At 39.9% G+C, this 22,324-nt stretch overlaps 1 protein-coding gene across 12 annotated transcripts in view; it reads right to left on the reverse strand.

Moving 5' to 3' along the window:
* The window catches only part of Macf1 (microtubule actin crosslinking factor 1), a 336,255-nt gene that overhangs the window by 263,079 nt on the left and 50,852 nt on the right, over window positions 1-22,324 (reverse strand). The window contains exon 1 of one of the 12 annotated variants that reach the window (XM_047537668.1): window positions 9,571-9,637. The exons of the other annotated variants lie outside the window; for them this stretch is intronic. Within the exon in view, the coding sequence (XP_047393624.1) occupies window positions 9,571-9,622 (52 nt within the window). The 5' untranslated portion in view covers window positions 9,623-9,637. Of the gene's footprint in view, window positions 1-9,570; window positions 9,638-22,324 lie in introns of those variants that run through there. 12 annotated transcript variants of the gene reach the window in all.

The following is a 22,324-nucleotide window of genomic DNA, read 5'->3' on the forward strand; positions in this document are numbered from 1 at the left end:
GGCAAATGGCGGATGATAGATGCCTGACAGTGAGCAACCTGCACTCAAAAAAGGCGTCGATATGCTGGCAGACTGCAGGTCATCACAGCAGACAAATGGGGTAAACACCAGGGGATCGATAAGCAGCAAAAACTGCCTCACCGAGAAACAGATATCCTCTGCTTGAAACCAGTGTTACAGAGCGACAAGGAACGCAGCCTCTCTCTAGTCCGCCATCTTGGATCTCCGCCAGAAGTTATTATTAACCTCATTTTACAGATGAAAAAACTAAGGTTCAGAGAGAGTAAGTAACTGTCCCCATCATTCAGCTGATAAATGCAGAAACCTGGATTTGAACTCAGCTCTACCAAGATCCCAAATGAATGTTCTTCCTACTTCATCAAACTGCCTTACTCCTTAAGAAACTGCCACATTGAGAGTCAGAAGAGGGCTGGGACTATAGCTCAGGGGTAGAGCATTTGCCTCACACGTGCAAGGCACTGTGTTCAACCCTCAGCACCACATAAAAATAAAGATATTGTGTCCATCTACAACTAAAAATTATTTTTTTAAAAAAGTCAGAAGAAGGAGGGACTATGGGCATAGCTCAGTGGTAAATCAGTGCTTAGCAAGCATGAGGCCCTGGGTTTGATCCCCAGCAACCCCAAGCAAACAAAAGCAGATAGGTAAAGAAAAACCAAGAATTGCTCTTGCTGAAGCTAAAGGAAGAGAATGTTTTAAACAGGTAAAGAGATAATAAATAGTAACCAATGCCAAACCTCCAACACAGAATGCAATCAACATGCTAAATCTGTCTATAAAGGCTTATATAAAGATGGAGCCCTAGAATGTCTACGGCAACCAGGAGATTTCTGAAAAACAGATAACCTACCCAAAGGTAAAAGGGTTCCTTCTTAAACCTTGGGCTGCTGGTCTCCAGTTACTCCACAGGTCCTAGGCTGGAGCACATCACTTGAGCAGCCCTGGGAAGCACTTCACAACATAAAGGTCAGATTCAACCTGAGTTGTGGATCTCTTCTATGTCTCCACTATATATAAAGTGATATCGACTATATCTCCAGATATAGTTTATGTAGTTCAGCATAAAACCTATTTGTTTCTATACTCTCTTTTAGAAGTATTTCATATGCTGGCTCTTCACTTCTTCCCTCAGCTCTTTGAATCCTAAACAAACTGAAATTAGGTACTTACTGATTTAGCTGTGGCTCTATGTTCCTATAAATGATCTTTTACCCTGCTACAGAGTTATACTCCTGCCCCCACCAAATAAATAAATAAATAAAAGCTCTCCTAATTGTTGATAATATCATCACTTTGCCTTGAAAATATTTAGTACGAGGCTCAGTGGTGCACGCCTGTAATCCCAGTAGCTCAGGAGGCTGAGGAAGGAGAATCCCAAGTTCAAAGTCAACCTGGGTAATTTAGTGAGACCCTGTCTCAAAACAAAAATAAAAAGAACTGGGGATATAGCTCAGTGGTAATTAGCCTTTAGGTTCAATCTCCAACCACAGAAAAATCTATTTCTTTGCACACCCTTTTTGTCTTCTCAGAATACCTCTTCTCCTGTCTTAACTGGCAAACTTTTACTCAACTTCAAGATTCAGTTCAGGGCTGGGGCTGTAGCTCAGTGGTAAAGCAATTGTGTGCTCATGTGTGAAGTACTGGGTTCAATCCTCAGCACCACATGAAAATAAATGAATAAACAAAGATATTGTGTCCATTTATAGCTAAAAATATATTTAAAAAAAAAAAGATTCAGTTCAAAGACCAACACCACTACAGTAGTTTTCCAAGCACCACCATGTTGCTGATAGTGATCACTCCACCCCATTCTCACTGCATTTTATTCATATTTCTATGATAGTACCTGCTGTGGGTATGGGATATATAAAAATATATGATATATTATAAATAATATAATTTATATATTACTTAATATATTCTTTAATAATGACTATTAAACCCTCAAGGACAGGGACTGTTTATAATCTCTGTATCCTTGGTATCTTGTTAAGGGTCTGGCATACAGGAGGTTCTCAATGAAAGGAAGGAAGAAGATGGGGATTTCTAGTGAAAGAAACAAAGCACAAAACATTGTCAGGGAATGAGGCAGTTGATTGACTATAAATTGTAAAAAAATGATATTCCAAATCAGAGAATTTTAAGATACATCAAGCCAGGAAGTCTAAAGGGCTCCTGCTATTCCACAATGAGCAAAAGATGCTATTTAACAACTGGCATTTAGACAGTGGGACCATCTCCACATTTGCTATGATGAGTAGCAGATACATAATTGGAAGTACTAGGCTGGAATTCTACAGGAGAGTCAATAGCAAGTGCAGCAAAACAGTGTGGACAAAGTCTTAACTTTTCAACACTAATACCTACTTTCAAAACACACACACATGTACACACACAGCAAAGGATGAGAAGGTGATTATTTATACTTTGTTAGCTATTATAGACTTACTCTTTGAGACAGAAGGATAATGTAACAACCATCTCCAGTTGCAACAAAAAAGACACAAACTAACCAATACTTTGCTAACCCACAGCAAGAGAAACCAACATCAAGTGAACTTGAGCTGCTACCCCTCTCTAGTCCAGTGCCCTGCAGCAAGTCTATAAATATGTAAGTAAAGAGAGAATAAACTTCAACAGTACAAAACTGCCAACCATTCAAACAAGTACAGGGTCCACTGGGTGCTTGGTGCCTTAAAAGGTGTTGACAGGCCTCACCCTAGAAGCATGCAGACTCAGTCTCTACAGTGGAGAGAATTACCCCATTGTGACAGGTTTGCTTAAGGGCTCTGGGAATGGGAGGGGCAGACAGTTCTCACTGTGAAGGATGAAATCCTGTCTGTGACTCAAGCCATTTTCCACTATCCTGACTATTGTGGAGACTTTCTTATTGACCCCCTTGCACAAAAAGTCCCACACATGTGCCTTCTCTCAGACGCAAGCTAATTTCCAAATACCTAGAAAGCAAATCAATCATCATCTAGAAAGCCTAACATTGTTTGCTGCAGGATCTCAACTTCAAGGCAGAAACAAGAATGTAACAAATCTATAATTCTACTTTAAGGCTGCTGGTCCCAATTAACAGAAGTTGATTTGCAACTGGCTGCAATACATTGATTTAAAAACAGGACCCTTTCCATTTCTTCCAGAGGCAGACAGCTAACATAAGCAAGGGTGTTGACACAGTAGTTTTTCAATCTATTATATTAGGCCAAGCTGGTCTAAATTACCAGCTAGGTGCTAGTTCAGTAATAGCAAAGAAGCAAAGAGAATTTCAACTTGGTACCAATCTGGGTCCCAACATGGGATTTCCAAACAACACTAGTTAGGTCATTCTTGATAACTGCAGTTTCCCAATCAACATCAATGGATCTCTCCCCTGCACAAGAGAAGAGGTACTAGCATTGGAAGGATGACTGAAACCATCTAAATCCTGGAGCTGCTAGGAGAAAATCTTCAGAGTGCAGAGATATGATGATGACATGTGGGAGTTGCTGACTAAGTGAGACACTTGGCACCTGTCCCACCATAAAATAAACTGGATAATAAAACATCTGAGCCAGATAGCCACTAATCCTGAAGACATGGCTGTCCCTAGCAGGCAAGCAGATGAGAGCTATCAAGGGGTATTCAGTCTTACAGGTATCCTCTTCTTACCCTCAGTAGCTTTAGAGAGTAAAATAAAATTAAAAACCAACATCCAGAGCTTCGAATACATGTATTAAGATCCAATAATTCCACTGCTTGAACTCTATACAAAATAATAAGAAAAAATCAGAGATACACAAATTTTAGGTTTTTATTTGTATTTTATTTTATTTATTTTATTTTATTTTATTTTAATTTTTTGGTCCAGTGATTGAACCCAGGGGCGTTCAACCACTGAGTCACATCGCTAGTTAGTTTTATATTTTATTTAGAGACAGGATCTTCACTGAGTTGCTTAGGGCCTCAATAAGTTGCTAAGGCTGGCTTTGAACTCCCAATCTTCCTGCTTCAGCCTCCCAAGTCACTGGGATCACAGACGTGCACCACCATGCCCATCAGAAAAATTTATTTTATAATGATTTTCATTATCTTATTATAGCAATGAAAAGTTACAAAGGTATAACCCCACAACTGGGGAATGTTAAATAAATAATCCTGTCATCCTACAGAAATCCATATAGTTATTAAAAAACCACTCTGTAGGAAAAATAGCTAAAAGTATAAAGTATGCTCACAAAATAATAAAGAGTAAGGTAAAGAACTACATTACAATAATAATACATATATAAAAACACACATTTTAAAATAAATAGAAAAAAGTTTAAGTAGAAATACAATAATCTATGAGCCTAGTAACCTGAAGGTTGTACGTTTTGATGATTTTCAAAATTTCCCCCATGTTTACCATAAAGACAACACAGTAACATATATCACTGGAGGAAAAATGAAATGTAAGTTTTTTTCTGAGGTTCTTTATTAGCCATGTTGAAGAGAGGGAAAAGCCTCACCCCAGTACACTCTCTGAGGGTACATGTCGGGGTGAGAGGGTGTGTCCTGCTTGCCCAGATGTGGCAACAGGGACAGGATTCTCAGCTGGCAGACTAAATGAATATCCAAAGTAAAGCTATAAAATAATGAGAAAGATAATTTGACAAACACGCCCAAACTAAAAGAATCAAGAAGGTCTGTGTTCCTTCTCAGTGGTCACTTTTTTCACTTAGCCAACGATATCACCACCATCCAAACTACACTGGCGACCCCTCATGGAGAACTGACTACAAATGAACAGAATCACCTTTCCAAAGTGACCAATTACAATACATTTTTATTCTTTGAGATTGGATTTAATTTTGTCTTGAATGATACCATTTTTGACCAAAAAATAGGTATTATTACAAAATGATTAAGGAGTTTCTTATAAGGGTCATTCATAATCTGGCACTAAAGAGAAAAACACACAGTATAGTTATGTAAATGTATACAGCAGAGGCACCATTGTCAGACTATTTGTTTTAACTTCCTATGATGGACTATTGAAGGGCATTGGCTATATAAGTCTAGTTCAATGTGCCAGAGGCACTGTGCTGCTGAAGAAAATGCAAGGATAAACGTGCATAACAACGAAGTACGGTATCTACTGGGCTCCTATTCTATATCAGATGTTACCTTCCCAATCTCACTGAATCCTTACGACATCTTGTGGAGTAGATTCTATTACAATCCCCATTCTTATAAATGAGGAAACTGAAGATTGATTGCAAGTTACAGAAAACTTGCCAGAAAAGTGAGGACTAGCAGAAAAAAATCAACTGTTTAATAAAGTAACAAAATGTGATATGCGCTAAAAAGTATGTTTAAAGTGCCTTGACAACATGCATGAAAAAGAATAATTTTACCTGGGAGGGCAAACAAAAACTATGAAAGAAAGTAAGCACTGAAGGATAAACAGAAGTTTGATACAAAGAGAAAGGATTCTAGGAGTCTAGCAGGATTCTAGGCAAAAGGGAATAGGACAAAAAAGTATATGCAAAAAAGGGGGGGTTTGAAAATACATGGGTATACTAGGGTGGACTGCTCTTAAAAAAAAAAAAAAAAAAAAAAAAAAGGTCTTTATCTCACAGTCCAACCAAAAATTCCACTTAGCAAAGGCTAGAGAACCACTTTCTCTCCACCTCACCTACCTCTCTGCCTCCCTAGTTAATCCCCAATTATCAATCACATCACAGATCTGGGCCCTGCCAAAGAAAAGAACTTGAGTCAACAGTTCAACGTGTCATAACTATGACAAAAGTCTGTTGGGGCAGAAATCACCCAATGGCTAAATTTTATGTAGGCTTCAGAAATACAAGTTGAAGCCCTCCACAAGAAGCAGCAGAAGAATATAATACATTCCAATTCTGGCATCAGACAGCAAAGATTCACAGGAAATAGGGACCAGAGCTTTAAAAAAATGCATGTGAATATTGTATTCCCCCAGGGGCTCCCTTTAATGGTTACACACTAGATGGTAGAATGGTTTCAAGCTGAACCATGTCAAGAAAAGCAAAAGTCAGTAGCTAAATGAAGAGGGGTGCCAATTACCTCCTCCAGTCAGTCCTTCTGGAACACACAAATTTACAGGTGAAATGAAGAAGGGAAGCAGTTATTCACCATAATCAGGAGACAGTGGGTGAAACTCAACCCACAGGAGGGTTTGACAAAGACAATGGTTTGTATCTTAAACTCTCTGTGTTAAACATTTTTTATGCTATAAAGACTATTATACAGCATATTATGTGAATGAAGCAAATACCACTGAATGAAAGATAAGAAAACAAACACAATTCAAGGGTGGTAATGTAGAGAGAAAAGATTTATTCCAAAGCACCATATTGCTAGGAGAGAGAGGGAGAGAGGGAGAGAGGAAGAGAGGGAGAGAAGGAGAGAGGAAGAGAGGAAGAGAGGAAGAGAGGGAGAGAGGGAGAGAGGGAGAGAGGGAGAGGGACAGGGAGAGGGAGAGAGGGAGAGAGAGAGAGAAAGGTACCTAAGTATGTTTTATATACACACTTGGTCAAATGTGGACATTCTTCCCTACTTCACATGGTCAGCAGCACAATAACATTAGCAATCTTTGTTCACATACTCCCAGGCTCTGTCGTTTCCTTAGCAGGACAGACAAACCCTGTTCTTAGGCCAGTCACGTCATGAGTTAATACACACAAAGCACTGATAGTGCCTGGTCCATAACTAACATTCACTGAATGCTTACCATTATTTCTAGTATAGCTAATGCTCTAGTCCAGTCTTAACAATACTAACTCCTACAGTGAGATGAAGACATAGAACCAAATATGTAGATGGGTGACTGGGACTATAACCCACAACCTGGCTCATCCTGGGCCAAGACAGATGCAAAGACTCACTGAGATTCAAAGAAATCTCTGAAAGAGGAAGGAGCAAGAAGAGGTGGAACTAACACTTGGTGAATCTTGACTTCATTTCTGACACTGAATTAAGCGTGTATGTGTATCTGTGTGTCATCTTAGAGGTATAGAACTAGAAGGACATGATGGGCAGCCCTAGGATCTAGAGTGAGTTGTTGCTGCTGTGGTCTTTACTCCTCTGATTTCAGCCCCATGAACACTCCCCATGATAGGTATTTCTTTTTCACTATTCATTCATTCCTAGCAATGTTATTCATTCCTAGGCTGAACAGGGCAAAAGAGGGAAGGAGAAAAAAAAATCATCTGATAGGTAGACTAGAAAACACATGATTGCCAAGCTGGTTTCAGCATGACCACTTCCAAAAGATGAAATAATCTTTCCTAGGTGCGATTTCAAACCTTTATACCCCAAAAGAATCAGCCAAGAATCGCCTGTTCCATTAACACCACTGAAAAAGTCAAGAGGGTTAGAGGAAATAGGAGACCAAAACAACTCTCATTTAGGAAATAAAAAAAGGATTCCTCCTTCTGTGTAGTCAAACCTGCACTTTGTTCCTAAAGAACTCACAAGAGAGAGTGAGTTATGAGTGGTGTAATCTCCTAACAGCCAATGTACCAGGATCCCTGCTATATTTGATTAGAACAGGCTATGGCCATTCCTAGTGAAGTTACCTGTCAAGTAAACCCTTAAGGAAAAAGTAAATTGAAACAAACCAACCAACAAACAAAAACTATATTCTCCAATTCTTTGGACAAGTAAATCTCACATAGTTTCCATCCACTCCACACCTGCCCTTCTTCAGAAAATCTTAGTTTTCTATCAGAAGAATGACACTAAGGATAAGAAGCTGTAAAGTCATAGCAAGGAGTTTCAGTATTCCAGGAGAGGCCCGGGATTCCTACTTGGAGCCTCTTCTACTGAAGAAATATGCAGGTTAAGTTTGATACAAATATTGTAAACAAAGGAGGGAAAAGGGTTCTGCTGTTGGCAGGAATTGTGCCCCAGGAAGTAGAAGTATCCCTCCAACACCAAAAATAGGACAAGAAAAAGGGGTTTTTGTGTAGGACATTCTAACACCTTTCTTCAGCTAGTCCCTAACAAGATCCAAAAACTGGAACAGCAGCTAAGAAGCAACACTGATATCTATGCCTCCTTCTTCCCATCTCTTCCCCATGAGACTAGATGAAGAATCTAGATTCTTTCTGCCCTCTTCAAACTTCCTTTGACAGGGAAGTGAGAGTAATAGTTAATGTGGCTCATTCTTGCAAAGACCTGTCTGATACATGATGAGCTTACAGAACCCAGAACTTAAAAGGGATTGACTCCAGCTGTCAGAAGTTTTAAGGAGGTGGGAGGAGGTTGCATGGGGGCTGGGGAGAGAAATGGGAAGTGAAGATAGAGATCATATAACAATACTTTGTAGTTGTACAGGCTTAATATGCCTTATCTGAAATGCTTGGGAGCAGAAGTATTTCAGATTTTGGAATTTTTTTTTAAATTTTGGAATATTTGCATAGATTTTATGGGTTGAACACTGGATCCCTAATCCAAAGATTCAAAATAAAATGCTCTGAAATCTTAAAACTTGAGTGTTAACATGATACTTACACAGTTTGATTTCAGAGCATTTCAGCTTCTAGATTTAAAGATTAGGGACTATCCCTTTAGAGCCTATAAAGATTTTCACATACGTGTTCCCTAGAAATAAGAGTTCTTCAATAGCTAGTAAAAAAAAAAACGGTAAAATATCTACATATCCTGGCAGGAAGAAAGGCCAGCTATCTGCCCACACCATGTCTGCCACTCCTCATCCCCAAAAAAGCCCCTTTTACCCTTTTCCTTTCATGACCTTCTCCCACCCTCTCCACAGGCCATGGTTGCTCTGGGTCCAGAATCCTGCTGATTGAAAGAGAGATGTTTGAGCATCCTCCTTTGCACAGGGAAATAATCCACCTATTAATTAGAGAAGGGGAAGTAAAATATTTTATTCATTTTCCTCCTTAACAGCCAAAAGAATCCAATATCCTCACATCTAAGTGTATTCTTCTCATTTATGGTAAGGAGTTTGTCAATGATGCAAAGAAAACACTATTCAGATTTCAGAGCTTTTTGATATTATTTTAACAAAAAGCTTCAGTCATTAATTTATACTTTACACAGGCATCTATAGCCCATCAACCTGCATTCCTTCCTCCGCTTCCTTCCTGCTCCCTGTTTTCTTCAGATGGGACTCTGACTCACTGTAGACACAGGCAACTAGAAAACCTGGCCCAAGAAAACTAGCTACACCTTGGTGAGGCTTCAGCGCCCATGGCAAGAGCCCTCCACCCACACTGCTGGACTGCCTCAAAGAAAACAGGGAGTGCCCTGATCCCTGCTAAGCTCAAGAGAACAGGGATGTTTCTCATATGCCCATTCAAGCAAGAGAACAAGCTGCTGCTGAAACACCTGAGGGGATTCTCTCCTACTCACCCAGGATTACATTGATAAATTCTGTTCCTTCTGCATAATAGCCTTAACACATAAAGAATATGGTAGCTCAGAGTAGTAGGACTTTGTAAGTTCATAAGTTGTTAATGGAAAGTAAAGACCCATATGATTAGCAAGAATTACGGACAGCCTGAAGCCTTGTAGTACCTCTAAGGTTGTTGAGTCCCTCCAGGAACTTCTGGTACTTGTAAGCATTCATGCCCCGGGCCAGATGTGTTGGTTCAGTGGCTGGATGTAGGAACCATGGTGCAGTGACAGCTGAGAAGTGGAAGTGTGCAATCCAAGCGATCTCTACTCCCTCTTCTACTAGCCCCAGAGAACTGGACTTTGACCATGCGTACACATGATGTCACCAGAGAAGCCTCTTTACATTACAGCCCTTTTGTGCGCCCTCATTTGTTGCAGAGAGCGGAAATACCTCCCCAGGAGGCGCCAGCCCCTCCTTTGTGTAAATGAGCCAGGAGACCACAACAGTCCCTGCCTATCATCTGCCACTTCATCTGCCACCTTCTCTCTAGATCCTAGTCCAGGCTCCTCCAGGATTACTGCTCCTCTTGCTTAAATTCTAGGGAGAGATGCTTCAGTGCTTTTCAGGGCACTAGTTAGGGGTTTGTTTAATATTTGAGAACAAAGTTCTTAAAGGACCACACTCACCACAAAAATGTCACCACCAACAGGAGCTCTTGGGCAAATATCACAAGGCAAAGGGGCAAGTTTCACAAAACAAACAACCAACTCTGCACTCTCCTTACAGCAGTCATGTTTACAGACTGGAATACAGCCACACGACACAGGAGACTACATATCAACACCATTCAACACAGGGAGAGGAAAGCAGCAAAAACTGCCCACTCCCTAAATGCTAAAAGCATAATAATCCGGGAGGCAGGACCATCTCCAGAGATAATCAGGGTGAAAATACAGCCCAGATGTCACCACACATCCCCCAGCTCAGGGCACTACTGCATTCAATCAATACGTTTTTGAGTTCCTTAATGTATCAGTAGCTGCTGCAAATTTCCTTCTACTGCATTACTCTCAAAAAGATGACCAACCCAATAGTCACAGGTTCTTAGGATAAGCTACACATATTTTATTAAAAGCGGGAAATTCTCAAGTTTCTATAGCATTTTTGTTAAAAGGAACTCAAGGCAGCTTATTTGCATGATTATACTCATCTTTGAAAATGTTTTTACAAAAATAATTGCATCTTTTTATTTACACATAATATGACAGATGGAGGCTAACTAGTCTGTCCAAAAGTCACACATGAGGCCAATGAGACAGGATGGAAATAACCTGTTTCCCACATCTGAACTTAGTATTCCTGCTTACTGTACCATGAAAGACTTGACATCTTAGAAACCAAGGAGCAACTAGTGGAGTCAGATCCCGCTAGAACAACTATTCATAAAACAGACACACCCATCCCAAACCCCTACCCACTAAGATCTAAAGCTTTTTTAGATCACCTGACTCACAAGCTGCCAGTTCGTGATCTATGATAGAATTTGCAATGTGCCAAATAAAAAATTCTGCAAAACTTCCAATTATACAGGTTAGATGCAGGTGGAGAAACTAGCATTGTGAAAACAAAGAAAAGAGAATATGCCCACTGGGAAGAGTCAGGCTAAGTAATTTTAACTTCTGCTAAATAATAAAAAATAACCAGCCCTTATGTACAACTATAATGGACCAATAAAAAAATGGAAAAAAAGAATTTGAATGATAGTTCATCTGGAAAAAAAATAATAAACCCAAATTTTGCACCATACAATGCTATAAGTTAACCAACAGTACCAACAAGGAAGTCAGCCACTTTGCACAGATCTAAGTATTAGGAGTTATGGGGAGACATAAATACATGACTCCTTTTCTCAAAGAACACTTTAATGGGCAAGATTAACAAGCTAAAAATCATCTTAATGCTTCAAGAGCCTAAGTTAGACAATAGAATACCATAAACAACAAATATAGATTCTATAATGTACTATTGTTAGAATAACAGTATCTTTAAAATCACCTAGTCCAGCAGACAAGTTACATGATCCTCATGGAACCTGAATTCCTCCTCTATGAAAGAAGGCTATGAACTCAGAAAGGCAAACATTAAACAACAGTTCAGATCATGTGTCTGTTTTCTTGGAGTTATTCTACTTACTTCTCTAGGAAGAGTAGAGATAATAGAGTACAGTGGAAAGAACTACGGTTGTAGAGTCAATACCTAGATAGCTCACGATTTGACTTTACTACTAATGCTATATGAGCAAGAGCCTCAAATTCTTATAAAATTCTAGTTCTTGACATTTTTTAGGTCACAAACCCCATTGAGAATCTAATGAAAACCAAGGAAACTCTTCCCTAGAAAAAGGCATACATTCACCTACATATAAACTTCTGTTTATTAACGGAAAGGAGTCAATGAAATCAGGTAAAGAACCCTTGAGCTGTTTCCTAACACCCCTTCTTTTCTGTTTTTCTCTTTTTTTGGTACTCACGATTGAACCCAGAAGCATTTTACTACCGACATTCCCAACCCTTTTTATTTTTTATTTTGTGACAGTGTCTCACTAAGTTGCTTAGGGTCTCACTAAATTGCTGAGGCTAGCCTTGAACTTGAGATCCTCCTGCCTCAGCTTCCTGAGTCTCTGGATTATAGGTATCAGCCACCATGCCCAGCTCCTAAGACCTCTTCTGTGTCATGAACTGGTTATCAATTAACAAGTGCAATCTGAATATAAATGTAGAAAAGAATAAGGTAAAAGGAATGATCGATCAGCCAGAGAAGAGCTGGTTCCTTTTGCTGTGAGGTCTATTCAGAGACTCCTCCCACCTCAAGGAAGAAGGCAGACTAACAGCAATCTAATAGCAGGAACAACTGACTTAAAATAGCCACTTGAACTAAGTGCATTTAAAAGATAACACATGCTAGTTTGTCATTTCCTGTGTGTTTCACCATTAAAATTGTTTAATAACATTTATCAGATAAAAATTAAACAAAAAACAAGGATGTTTGGAATTATGAAATGAGTGACGGTCCCAAATTGAGCTTCTTGAAGAGTGGAGTTCGATAGTCTGGACTCCAGCTGCTTTCTTAGGGACAGGAACTTTCCCCTAGAAACAGCATTTCAAAGCACCATGGTCCAATACCTCTATATGCTCTTTTTTAAAAAATATTTTTTTAGTTGTCAATGGACCTTTATTTTATTTATTTATTTATTTATGGTGCTGAGAATTGAACCCTGCCTCACACATGCTAGGCAAGCGCTCTACCACTGAGCTATAACTCTAGCCCTCTATCCACTCTTTGTAGTTTTTCATCTTTTATCCCCCAGTAAGTTTTACAAAGGTGAATCAAGAGGTAATCTTGAGTGGTAAGAGAGATTCTGCACTAAGTTTCAGACACAGAAAAACAAAAGTAAACAGCTTCGGATCTGGCAGTCTATAGGCACTCTCTGGCCAGCTGCTGACAAAGGGGAAAAAAGGCCCACTGTCTCCAACAGCCCATACAGAGTATAGACACCTAGGAGCTGAGTGGGACTTGACTGAATGCAGCCAGATCAGCAAGTCCAGACTACAGTGCATGAGGCACAGCTCTGAGGGCTTCTGACTCTGCAAGGACAGAATGACTGTTAACAAGTGGCCTAAGGGACAGAGACCTGAGTCAGATTTAGGATACTGCCCCTGAAACAAGAGAGCAAGTTTGCTAGTAGACTTTCAACGGAGAAGAAAGATCTAGGCTGATGAAGAGAGACCCTTGGAGCTCTCCCAGTTCCCCAAAACCTCTCTAGAAATAAGTACCCTCCATAATTCCTTTGAAGCAATCCTCCTAAAAACAAAAGTCCACTTCGCAAAGAGCACTCACTTATCATGTAAGTGAAACTAGTCTGGACAACCAAATTAAGGAATTTATTCCATCATTTATTGAACATATACTTGTTAGATGCTTACCGGACACCAAGCACTAACCCAGGTGCTGGAGACACAGATCTCAGGAGTCTCCTGAGAAACACCAGGAGGAAAAAGAAATGCCAGGGTCCTCAGACTCAGAGGAGATGAGGATCATGGTGTCATCAACCTAAGGGCACAGATGACTTCTAACTGTTCCTCTTCAGGGCAACCCTGAAGACATAAGGTTCAGGGACACAAAAAGCAATTCCCCTCACAAAATTACATCAATTTTCTTTCAGGAAGAATTGACACCCTGATAGCCACTTGTCACTATATCCCCCAAAGCAGTGATTGGTCTCTAGTGACTTAAGAAGCCAGTAACAAAATGACTGCCAGGTTTAGGGTCCTATTCAGGGAGCAACGAAGATCACTTTCTTCATTGTCTCCCCCTGGTAGCAGTGTCAAGGGAGAAAGGGGTTGAATTACACCTTGTCCCTCTGGTTAGCTGGAGAGAAAATGAGTTTACCATCTGAAGAAACAGCTGTCCCAGAGCCAAAGCTGCTTCTGTAGGGCTGAGGAACAGAAGACGAAAGAAGTTGGGTCTCATGCTTAAACAAAGGACTGAAATGGCAAGATCAAAGGAGGCTTTAAAGAGAACTAAATACAGATCCGACCAAAAGGGTCCAAGGAACTCCACCCATTCTGTGCCTACCCCAGGCCTGGTGTGGATTAGACCCACACTGCAGGGCCTGAAAATGAGTTTAAACAGAACCTGTGTCTTACGCTACAGACCCTCAAATCAGCTCATTTTTTCTTGGTCTTTTTCTTTTTGGCCATGTGGTCCATGAAGAAATGGATGCATCCTGAGTTCTTTCCTCTCTATACTGGCTATATAAAACTACAAGACCAAGTGAGATAAGAAACACAGCAATTGAGAATGAAGGCAAAAATACCTACTCTGGTGTGAGCCTGCACCTACATTAATTACCTCAGATTCCAGTGCACCCTGCAAACGATTAAGCTTTCCCTCCCAGTTTAAAAAAAGAAATCACAAAATAACCTAAAAGTCTTACTGCCAGGCATTCTGAAGACCCAAGGAAAAGATCAGAGGTAAGAGTCACCATACCACTGGAACACGGTTATAGACCTCCAGTACAGAGATGAGAGGAAAGGAAATTTATTTCAGCAAAAGCATACTGAGCAGTCCCAACTATCCAGGTGTAACACAGGTCAACAGCTTCTCAGCGCCTCCAAGAACAGTTTCTGTCATCAACTCTAGCAGACACAGATATACCTCCAAATCAGCTAAATACAGGCATCTGCTTAGGTGAACACATTCGGTTATTCTCACAAACCAAGGAGAAGAAAAGTGCTTACTGGTTCAATTCACCTGGCTCCTCTGCCAGAAAAATCAAACAAATCTCTAAAAACACAGGCCACCAACGTCCAGTAGCATTCTTTTGTTGCTTTTGAGTAGAGGAAAGAGGCAAAATAAACATTTTTGAGAAGTCAGATTCCAGACACTAAAAATAATACAATGGAATTTTCCTTTGAAGCTGATCTTTGCTAACAATGAAGTTATATTTAAAAACAAAGTCCTGGACAGGAGACATGGTGGTGACTATAGAATGGCAAAGTATGAGTTCTGAGAAATTTGTGGGAGAATATTACAACGCTAAAAGTACCTGACAGAATCTCAGTGAGGGTGTCAACATCTGTATAGTAAGCAGGAAGTACAACTGTATTTGCAATGGTATATTATCTATACTTGTCTGTATACTTGAAATATTCATAATAAAAAATTTTTAAATTAAAGCAATGGATCAAACTATCAAATTTATAAATGTGCACACACTTTGACCCAATAATTTTATATTTAAAAATTTTTCCTGAAGATATGCACATTGAAAATGACAAGTGTACAACAAGGCTTTCCACTATAGCATTTTATAACAGCAAAACAATGGTAACACCTTAACTGCCCACCAACAAGGAAATGGCTGAATACAGGACAGGCATAAAACAGAATGATAAGCAGGAGAGAAAAGAAGGCTTTATACACTGATGGATTAATCTTTAAGACGTAATAAGTAAAATGAGAACAGAACAGAGAATATGCTGTATCTTCTCATTTATTCTTTTGTTGTTGTTGCTTGTTTATTTGTTTTTAAGGAGGGAAGAATCCATCCATAAAGGCAAGGATTTGGGTGAGTTCTGTTCAATTTATCCCCTGAACCTAGCATACAGTAGATGTTCAGTAAATATTTGCTGAATTCATTTCTTAAATGAATAAATGAACATATCTCTGGAAGGAAACACAAGAAAATGTTTATACTTAATGTCTTCATAGAATGGGAAAATGTGGCTGGGTGGCACAAGATTTTTCACTATATCTTAATGTACCTTTTTAATATCCAACTATGTGAAGATATGAACTAGTCAAAAATTAAATGTTTAAGGGCTAAGGTTGTAGCTCAGTGGTAGAGCACTTACCTAGCACATGTGAGGTACTGGGTTTGATCCTCAGCACCACTAAAAATAAATAAATAAAATAAAGGTTTTGTGTCCATTTACAACTAAAAACATTTTTTTTAATTAATTATTTATGACTGGGGAAATAGCTCAGTTGGTAGAGTGCTTGCCTTGTAAGCACAAGGCCCTGGGTTTGATCCCTAGCACCAAAAAAAAAAGAAAAAAAATTAATTGTTTAAAAGATAAGAATGCTACCAGGATCTGAATCCTGATCCCAGCACTGCCACTAACCTTATATCCTTCTCAAGAAATCATTCATACATTCATCAAGCCTTTTTTAAAAACAATTATCTATCCTATGCCAAATATGTAAAGAACTGAAGATAGAGATGAGTTCATAGTCTCTTTTCTCCCAGCAGCATATAATCTAGGTCTTAAAACAAGTAATCCAATATATAATATAGTGCTGGGTATGTATATAATAAATATAGTATGATATATAATACTTTCATATGGTTTATGAAGGCGACAATGAAAAGGCAGCTGGGAAGCCCAGGGAGGGTTTCCTAAAGGAGATGGTGCTTGAACTGGGACATCAAGGCTGGAGAAAATTCGACTGATGGGAACAGAAGTGTTTCAGGCAGAGGAAAGAGTGGAAATGTGAGAGAACATGATACATTTAAGAAACTCAAAATAATTTGATATGACTGAAGTGTAGGATACTCTCCACCTTGGAAGAATGGTGGAAGGACATAAAAGTTTTGCATGCCACACTAAAGAAACCAGAATATACCCTAAAGACAATGGAAAACCACTGAAAAGGTTTAAGCTTGGAACTATTTTTCAATATCAGATTTTAATTTTTAAAAAAAGCATCCTGGCACCAGCGAAAAGGAGTAAGAAAGGAGAAAGAGGGACCAGGTGAAGACAATATTGCAGTGATCTACTGAGAAACAAGAGAATTTGAACTAAGAGAGTAGTACTGAGATCAGAAGAAAGGGAGGGATTTGATATTGAAGAGGAATCATACATTTGATCACTGTTTTGAGTTGAGGAGTTAAGCAGAGTGAATGGACACAGAGAGGGAGATTTTCAAATGATTCCCAAATATCTCACTTATGTGGTTGGTAGAAGGTAGTGCATTAAATAAAGTTAAGTTTAGGGGGCTGGGATTGTGGGTCAGTGGTAGAACAATTGCCTAGTATGTGTGAGGTACCGGGTTCAATCCTCAGCACCACATAAAATAAATAAATGAAATAAAGGTATTGTGTCCATCTGCAACTAAAAAAAATTTTTTAATAAAATAAAGTTTGGTTTTTTGTTTTGTTTTGTTTTTTTTGCAGTGCTGGAGCTCAAACCCAGATCCTTGAGCATGCTGGGCGAGTGCTCTACCATGAAGCTATACCCCAGCAAGTTTTTTAAATAAAGCAAGGAATGGGAAAGAGGAGAGTAGATTTGCCAGAATGAAGATGGGAGGTTCAGTATGCAACGTGTTGAGTAAAAGACACCAATAGGATCCAAAAGAAGTCCTCCAGTATTCAGGTTAAATGTCTGGAGTTCAGGAAAGAAACCGGGCCCACAAGTCACCACAGTAGTTGCGGTTATGAGTATAAACGAGATCATTCAACAACAATGTAGATGACCAAAGACAAAATTCTAGAAAGCACCTTTATCTAAATAAAGGTCAGTAAAGGAAGATAAACCAGTAAATGAGGAAGGAATAAAATAGGGAGAGGATGAAGTCACAAAACTTAAGGAAGGAGAAACTCTAAAGGAAGATGGAGTATTTCATAGTGTCAAGTACCCAGAAAGGTTAAGTAAGACCAGAGCTGAAAAATTACCATTGGATTTGGCAATTAGGTGGTGATTAGTGATCTTGACAACAGCAATGTCAGCAGAGCAGAGGAGGTTGGACACTAAAGGGTAAGTATATACCATTCTAAAAACTCTTGAGATAGCTGGTGCTGTGGCTGTAATCCCAGCAAGTAAGGAGGCTGAGGCAGAAGGATCACAAGTTCAAGGCCAGGTTTAGCAATTTAACCAGGCCCTAGGTAATTTAGCAAGACCCTGTGTCAAATTAAAAAAAAGAAAAAAAAAGAAAAAGGGCTGGGGATGTAACTCAGTGGTGAAGCACCCCTGGGTTCAACCACCAATATGTATGTGTGTGTGTGTGTGTGTGTGTGTGTGTGTGTATATATACATATATATATATATATATATATATATATATATAAAATCTTGAGGGTAAACTAGGCATGGTGGCACATACCTGTAATCCCAGTGACTTGGGAGGCTGAGGCAAGAGGATTGAAAGATACAGTCCAGCCTCAGCAATCTAGCAAGACCCTTAGCAACTTAGAGAGACCCTGTTTTCAAAAAAAAAAAAAAAAAAAAAACCTCTGAGAGTAACAAAGAACCTGTCGGTAAAAAGTGATTCTCATTTAACATCTCTATGAACATCTCTCATCTTCCACTTCCCCTCCCATTATAATCTGATTATTTGAGAAAATAGGAAGAAAGCACATAAAATAATATTTACACTTTACTAGGTATTAGGTACAGCATGATGATCATTCAGCTTTAAAGCAGGTTCCATTTATTCCCTAAATCACCAAATATTTTTGGATACTTACGTGCAAAATACAGAGCTGGCAATGTGGGAGATAAAAGAGTTTGTTACAACACCCTGAGAATTCTGGGAGCTTCCAATCTTGTAAAAGAAAAGAATGCACACAAATAAAAAGAATGTTAAAGTACAATAAGAAGATACAGAAAAAAATGACTATTAGCATTTAGGAAACTAGAAACTAACCCTCAGTGGAGTGATCAGAAAGGGTTTCCTAGAGTACTTTGGGGCAGGCTATTAACAATGGGTAAGATTCTATATGGTAGGGCTGGAGTTGTGGCTGTGGTAGAACTCTTGCCTAGCATGTGTGAGGCACTGGGTTTGATCCTTAGGAACACATAAAAATAAATAAAGGTATTATGTCCATAAACAACTAAGAAAAATATTCTAAAAAATAGGATTCTGTATGGTAGATGGAGTGAGTGAAGAACCCTATAGAAAGGCAGTCTTGTAAATGTGAGGAAGGAATTGGAGAGGGGGCTGGAAAGCAGTAAGGTAGGTTTTCAATATCAAGCTGAGATGACCTAAACTGGACTCTTCTAAGTGCTTCTCTGCAGTGCTAACTGCCTACTGGACATTCCACCTGGTAATTCCATGGCAGCCAGAACTCAAGTTACTGAAAGTGAATTCATATCTCTCTTCTAGAAACCAATCCTCCTTTAACTTTCCCACCTACAGAATGATACCATTCTTTTCCCAACCCACTAGCAAGGATTACTGGCTGTTCCAAATGCCTCTCATCATCACACTCTCTAGTCCTCACTACCTCTAATTTTGATTACAAAAAGAGCCTCGAAAAAAACTGTTTTCTCTCCTTCTCATCCAATCTATGCTCTGCATGCTGCCAAACTGATCCTCCTAAAGCACAGCCTTCATTAAATCAATCTAACACAAAACCTCCAGCAGCAACACAAAACCTACTAAATGCAAGGAAAAAACCTCAATGAAGTATAAAAACTCAACTCACATGGTACAACTTCTTCAGAGAAAACTTACAGAGTCACTAGGGAGAAAAAACTAAGAACACAAAATATCTATATCTCTTCTCAGAGACCAGCCTCTGAAATGGTAGGGAATGAGGTGAGGACTGGTAAAGATTACAGATAAACTGAGAGGTAAAGGTGTGGAAAGTAAGAGCTAAATGACACGTTGGGAGTTTACAAGGTAGGGTGGAGCAGTGTGTTTGAGGAATGTGGTGTAAGTCTGGAAAAGGTGCTGCAGAGAAAAGGCATGGGCGTCCACCAGGAGAGAACAAATAGATTTCAAGGTAGTGAGAACCAAGAAGTGGCTAGCACTTCTAAATGTGTAAAGGAGTCAGTCAGCACAGTGCTATACAGTAGCACTCAGTAGCTCAGTAGAGAAAATGAATATGGGTCCAGCCCTGGGAAAACAGAAGAAAGGTGTGGAAGAAAGAAATGAACCTGAGAATATCTGTGCAAGGGCTGTACAGCAGAGACAGGTTGGTAGACTGGGAGACAGCAAAGACCAGAAACAGCAAAAAGAAACAAAAGTGGAAGAAAGGAGGTTGTAACTACATTCTGGGATTTCCAGGAAGAATGGAGCAATTTTAGGTCACCTAACATACCCTTCCCTCAAAACATGTAGCCATCTATAAAACCAAAACTGATGCCATGCTTACTTCTAGGCCATGTTCTGATACATAAACTGGTTCTTCAAATGGGGCTGACACCTCAAAGGCTAGTATAAAGGAATTCCAATGAGTGCATGCCAGGGTTGGGTTCTCCTCCTAAACTTCTTTCTTAACTGTGAGACTTGATCTGCATCTCTGGTCATAAGATCAATACTTTTTTTTTTTTTTAATTGACTGAGAGATTATGGGAATACTCACAAGTATGGAATTGCTAAAAATAAATTTAAGAAATTGGCTGGGCATGGTAGTGCACACCTATAATCTCAGCTAAGGAGGCTGAGGCAGGAGGATCACAAGTTCGAAGCCAGCCTCAGCAATTTAGCAAAGCCCTAATCAACTTAGCAAGACCCTGTCTCAAAATATAATATAAAAGAGCGGGGAATGTGGCTCAGTGGTTAAGTACCCCTGGGTTCAATCCCCAGTACCAGAAAAAAAGAAAGAAACTGCTCAACTGCTAGTTTACAATTCCTTCAGGGTCTTGGAGCCATTCAATGTAGGGTAAGAGTCACAGTCCTTCTCAGGGCCCTTGATCTTTCCTGCAGTGGTAAGGTACTGCAACAAGAACAACTAGAAAATAATCATTATATTAAATAGGGAAGCAGAAAATTGGAGCCTGATGAAGTAAGGGACAGCCAGGATCAGGGTAAGAAAGCAAATTCACTTCCTTTCACTGCAAATTGAAAGACTGAAGGCTGAGGTATGGCTCAGTGGTACAGTGCTTACCTAGCATGTGCAAGGCCCTGGGGTTCAATCCAGGAAAAGAAGACGGGAGGGAGAGAAGCGGGGAGTGGGAGGAAGAGAGGAAGAAAGAAAAGTAAGTAGGTTGAATCTTCATCCTTTACCTTATAAGGACAGGAAAACCTAAACAAGCTATTTACTTGTTCCCTAAAGATCTGGGATCCCATCTAGTCTATTATTACACCCTGGTACAAAAAAGAAAAAAGAGACTCCAATCGTCTCAGAACACAAATTAATCAGAACACTTCCACCAAAAAGGATTGTGGTTTTCCTGACAATTCACTCTAAAAGCCCCAACTTCCTTCTAAAGCTTCTCCTTCATCTAATACACGAAGGATGCAACAATTGTGAAAGATAACTTTGATATCAAAGCACACAGATAAAAAGAATAGGAATTCAAGAGTTGGTTGGCCATCTGGATAAGCATCTGGAATCTGGTCCCCACACCAGTCCAGTCTGCCATTCCATTTGGACTGAGATGGATCCTGCTGTGTGAGATGGAAAAAGAAACTCCAAATGTTTGTTTAATGCAACTCTGGTTCACCTTCACTTGGGTCACCGCCTTCCTTTGCTCACAAACACTTAATTGTCCCTGAAAAGTAGGTCAGTCAGTGCCCTGTGGAACAAGCTGGGAGAGAGAGCTAAGACCCAGCCTATCACTTCAACAGCCTGAAGAGGCCCAAGTCGTGTCTAGGAGACCAAGACCAGTCAACAGTGCAGTATGCCAAGAACACTCCAGGTGCTCCAGGCAGCAACCTGGCTACTGCCATTGCTAGGTGGTGACTCAACAGCCTGGGAGAACAGAAGAAGCTCAGGATGAGGGTCTGAGACTCATGTGAGTCCAGGAAATGCTTGTTCCACTCTGATGGCTAATGAGGTGTCCCTAATCATTCCTGAATGAAGGGAGCAAGAGGTGAACGATCAGAATGCTAGAACTATTCCCCACTGTTCATATGGTTCCTTCTGTAGAATACCAAGCATTGTTCGACCATAAATGGAGCTGCCTGAATGTCTCCCCACTCCTTCCCCAAAATATATTCCCCAGGACACCCAAAAATAAACACTGCCTTTAACCCAGAGCTAGAGGTACATTCTTAGCACTGTAAGCTGTCATTTGAGCATAAAGAAGGGGTTAAATTTTGGGGACAGGATACATCTTGTTCACTAGGCATCTCATTTGCCACCCAGAATTTTAAGGTAGGAAAGACTTCCCCCCAATCAACCTCTACCCTTCAACTAGCTAGTTCACTAAATATAGGATATCACTTCAAAGTCACAAAGAAGGGGCCCAGAGAGATGAGGCGACAGAGGGCTGGCAGCATGGGAAATGGCTACCAGAGGGTCAGCTGTCCAGCTGGCTCTGGAATCTGAAGACTTCCAAACCTAACAACTGCCTCTCTCAGCAAGAATCAAAAGTATGCGTGGCAGCTGTGGTGAGAAAGGCTGCACAGCCGCCTCAGAAGCCAGCAGGAAACCACTTCCTCAGCCACTGTTCCCCACAAAAAGTAAGTGCTCCCAAGAAC

The sequence above is a fragment of the Sciurus carolinensis genome, chromosome 1, assembly GCF_902686445.1.
Source record: "Sciurus carolinensis chromosome 1, mSciCar1.2, whole genome shotgun sequence".
Taxonomy (NCBI): domain Eukaryota; kingdom Metazoa; phylum Chordata; class Mammalia; order Rodentia; family Sciuridae; genus Sciurus; species Sciurus carolinensis.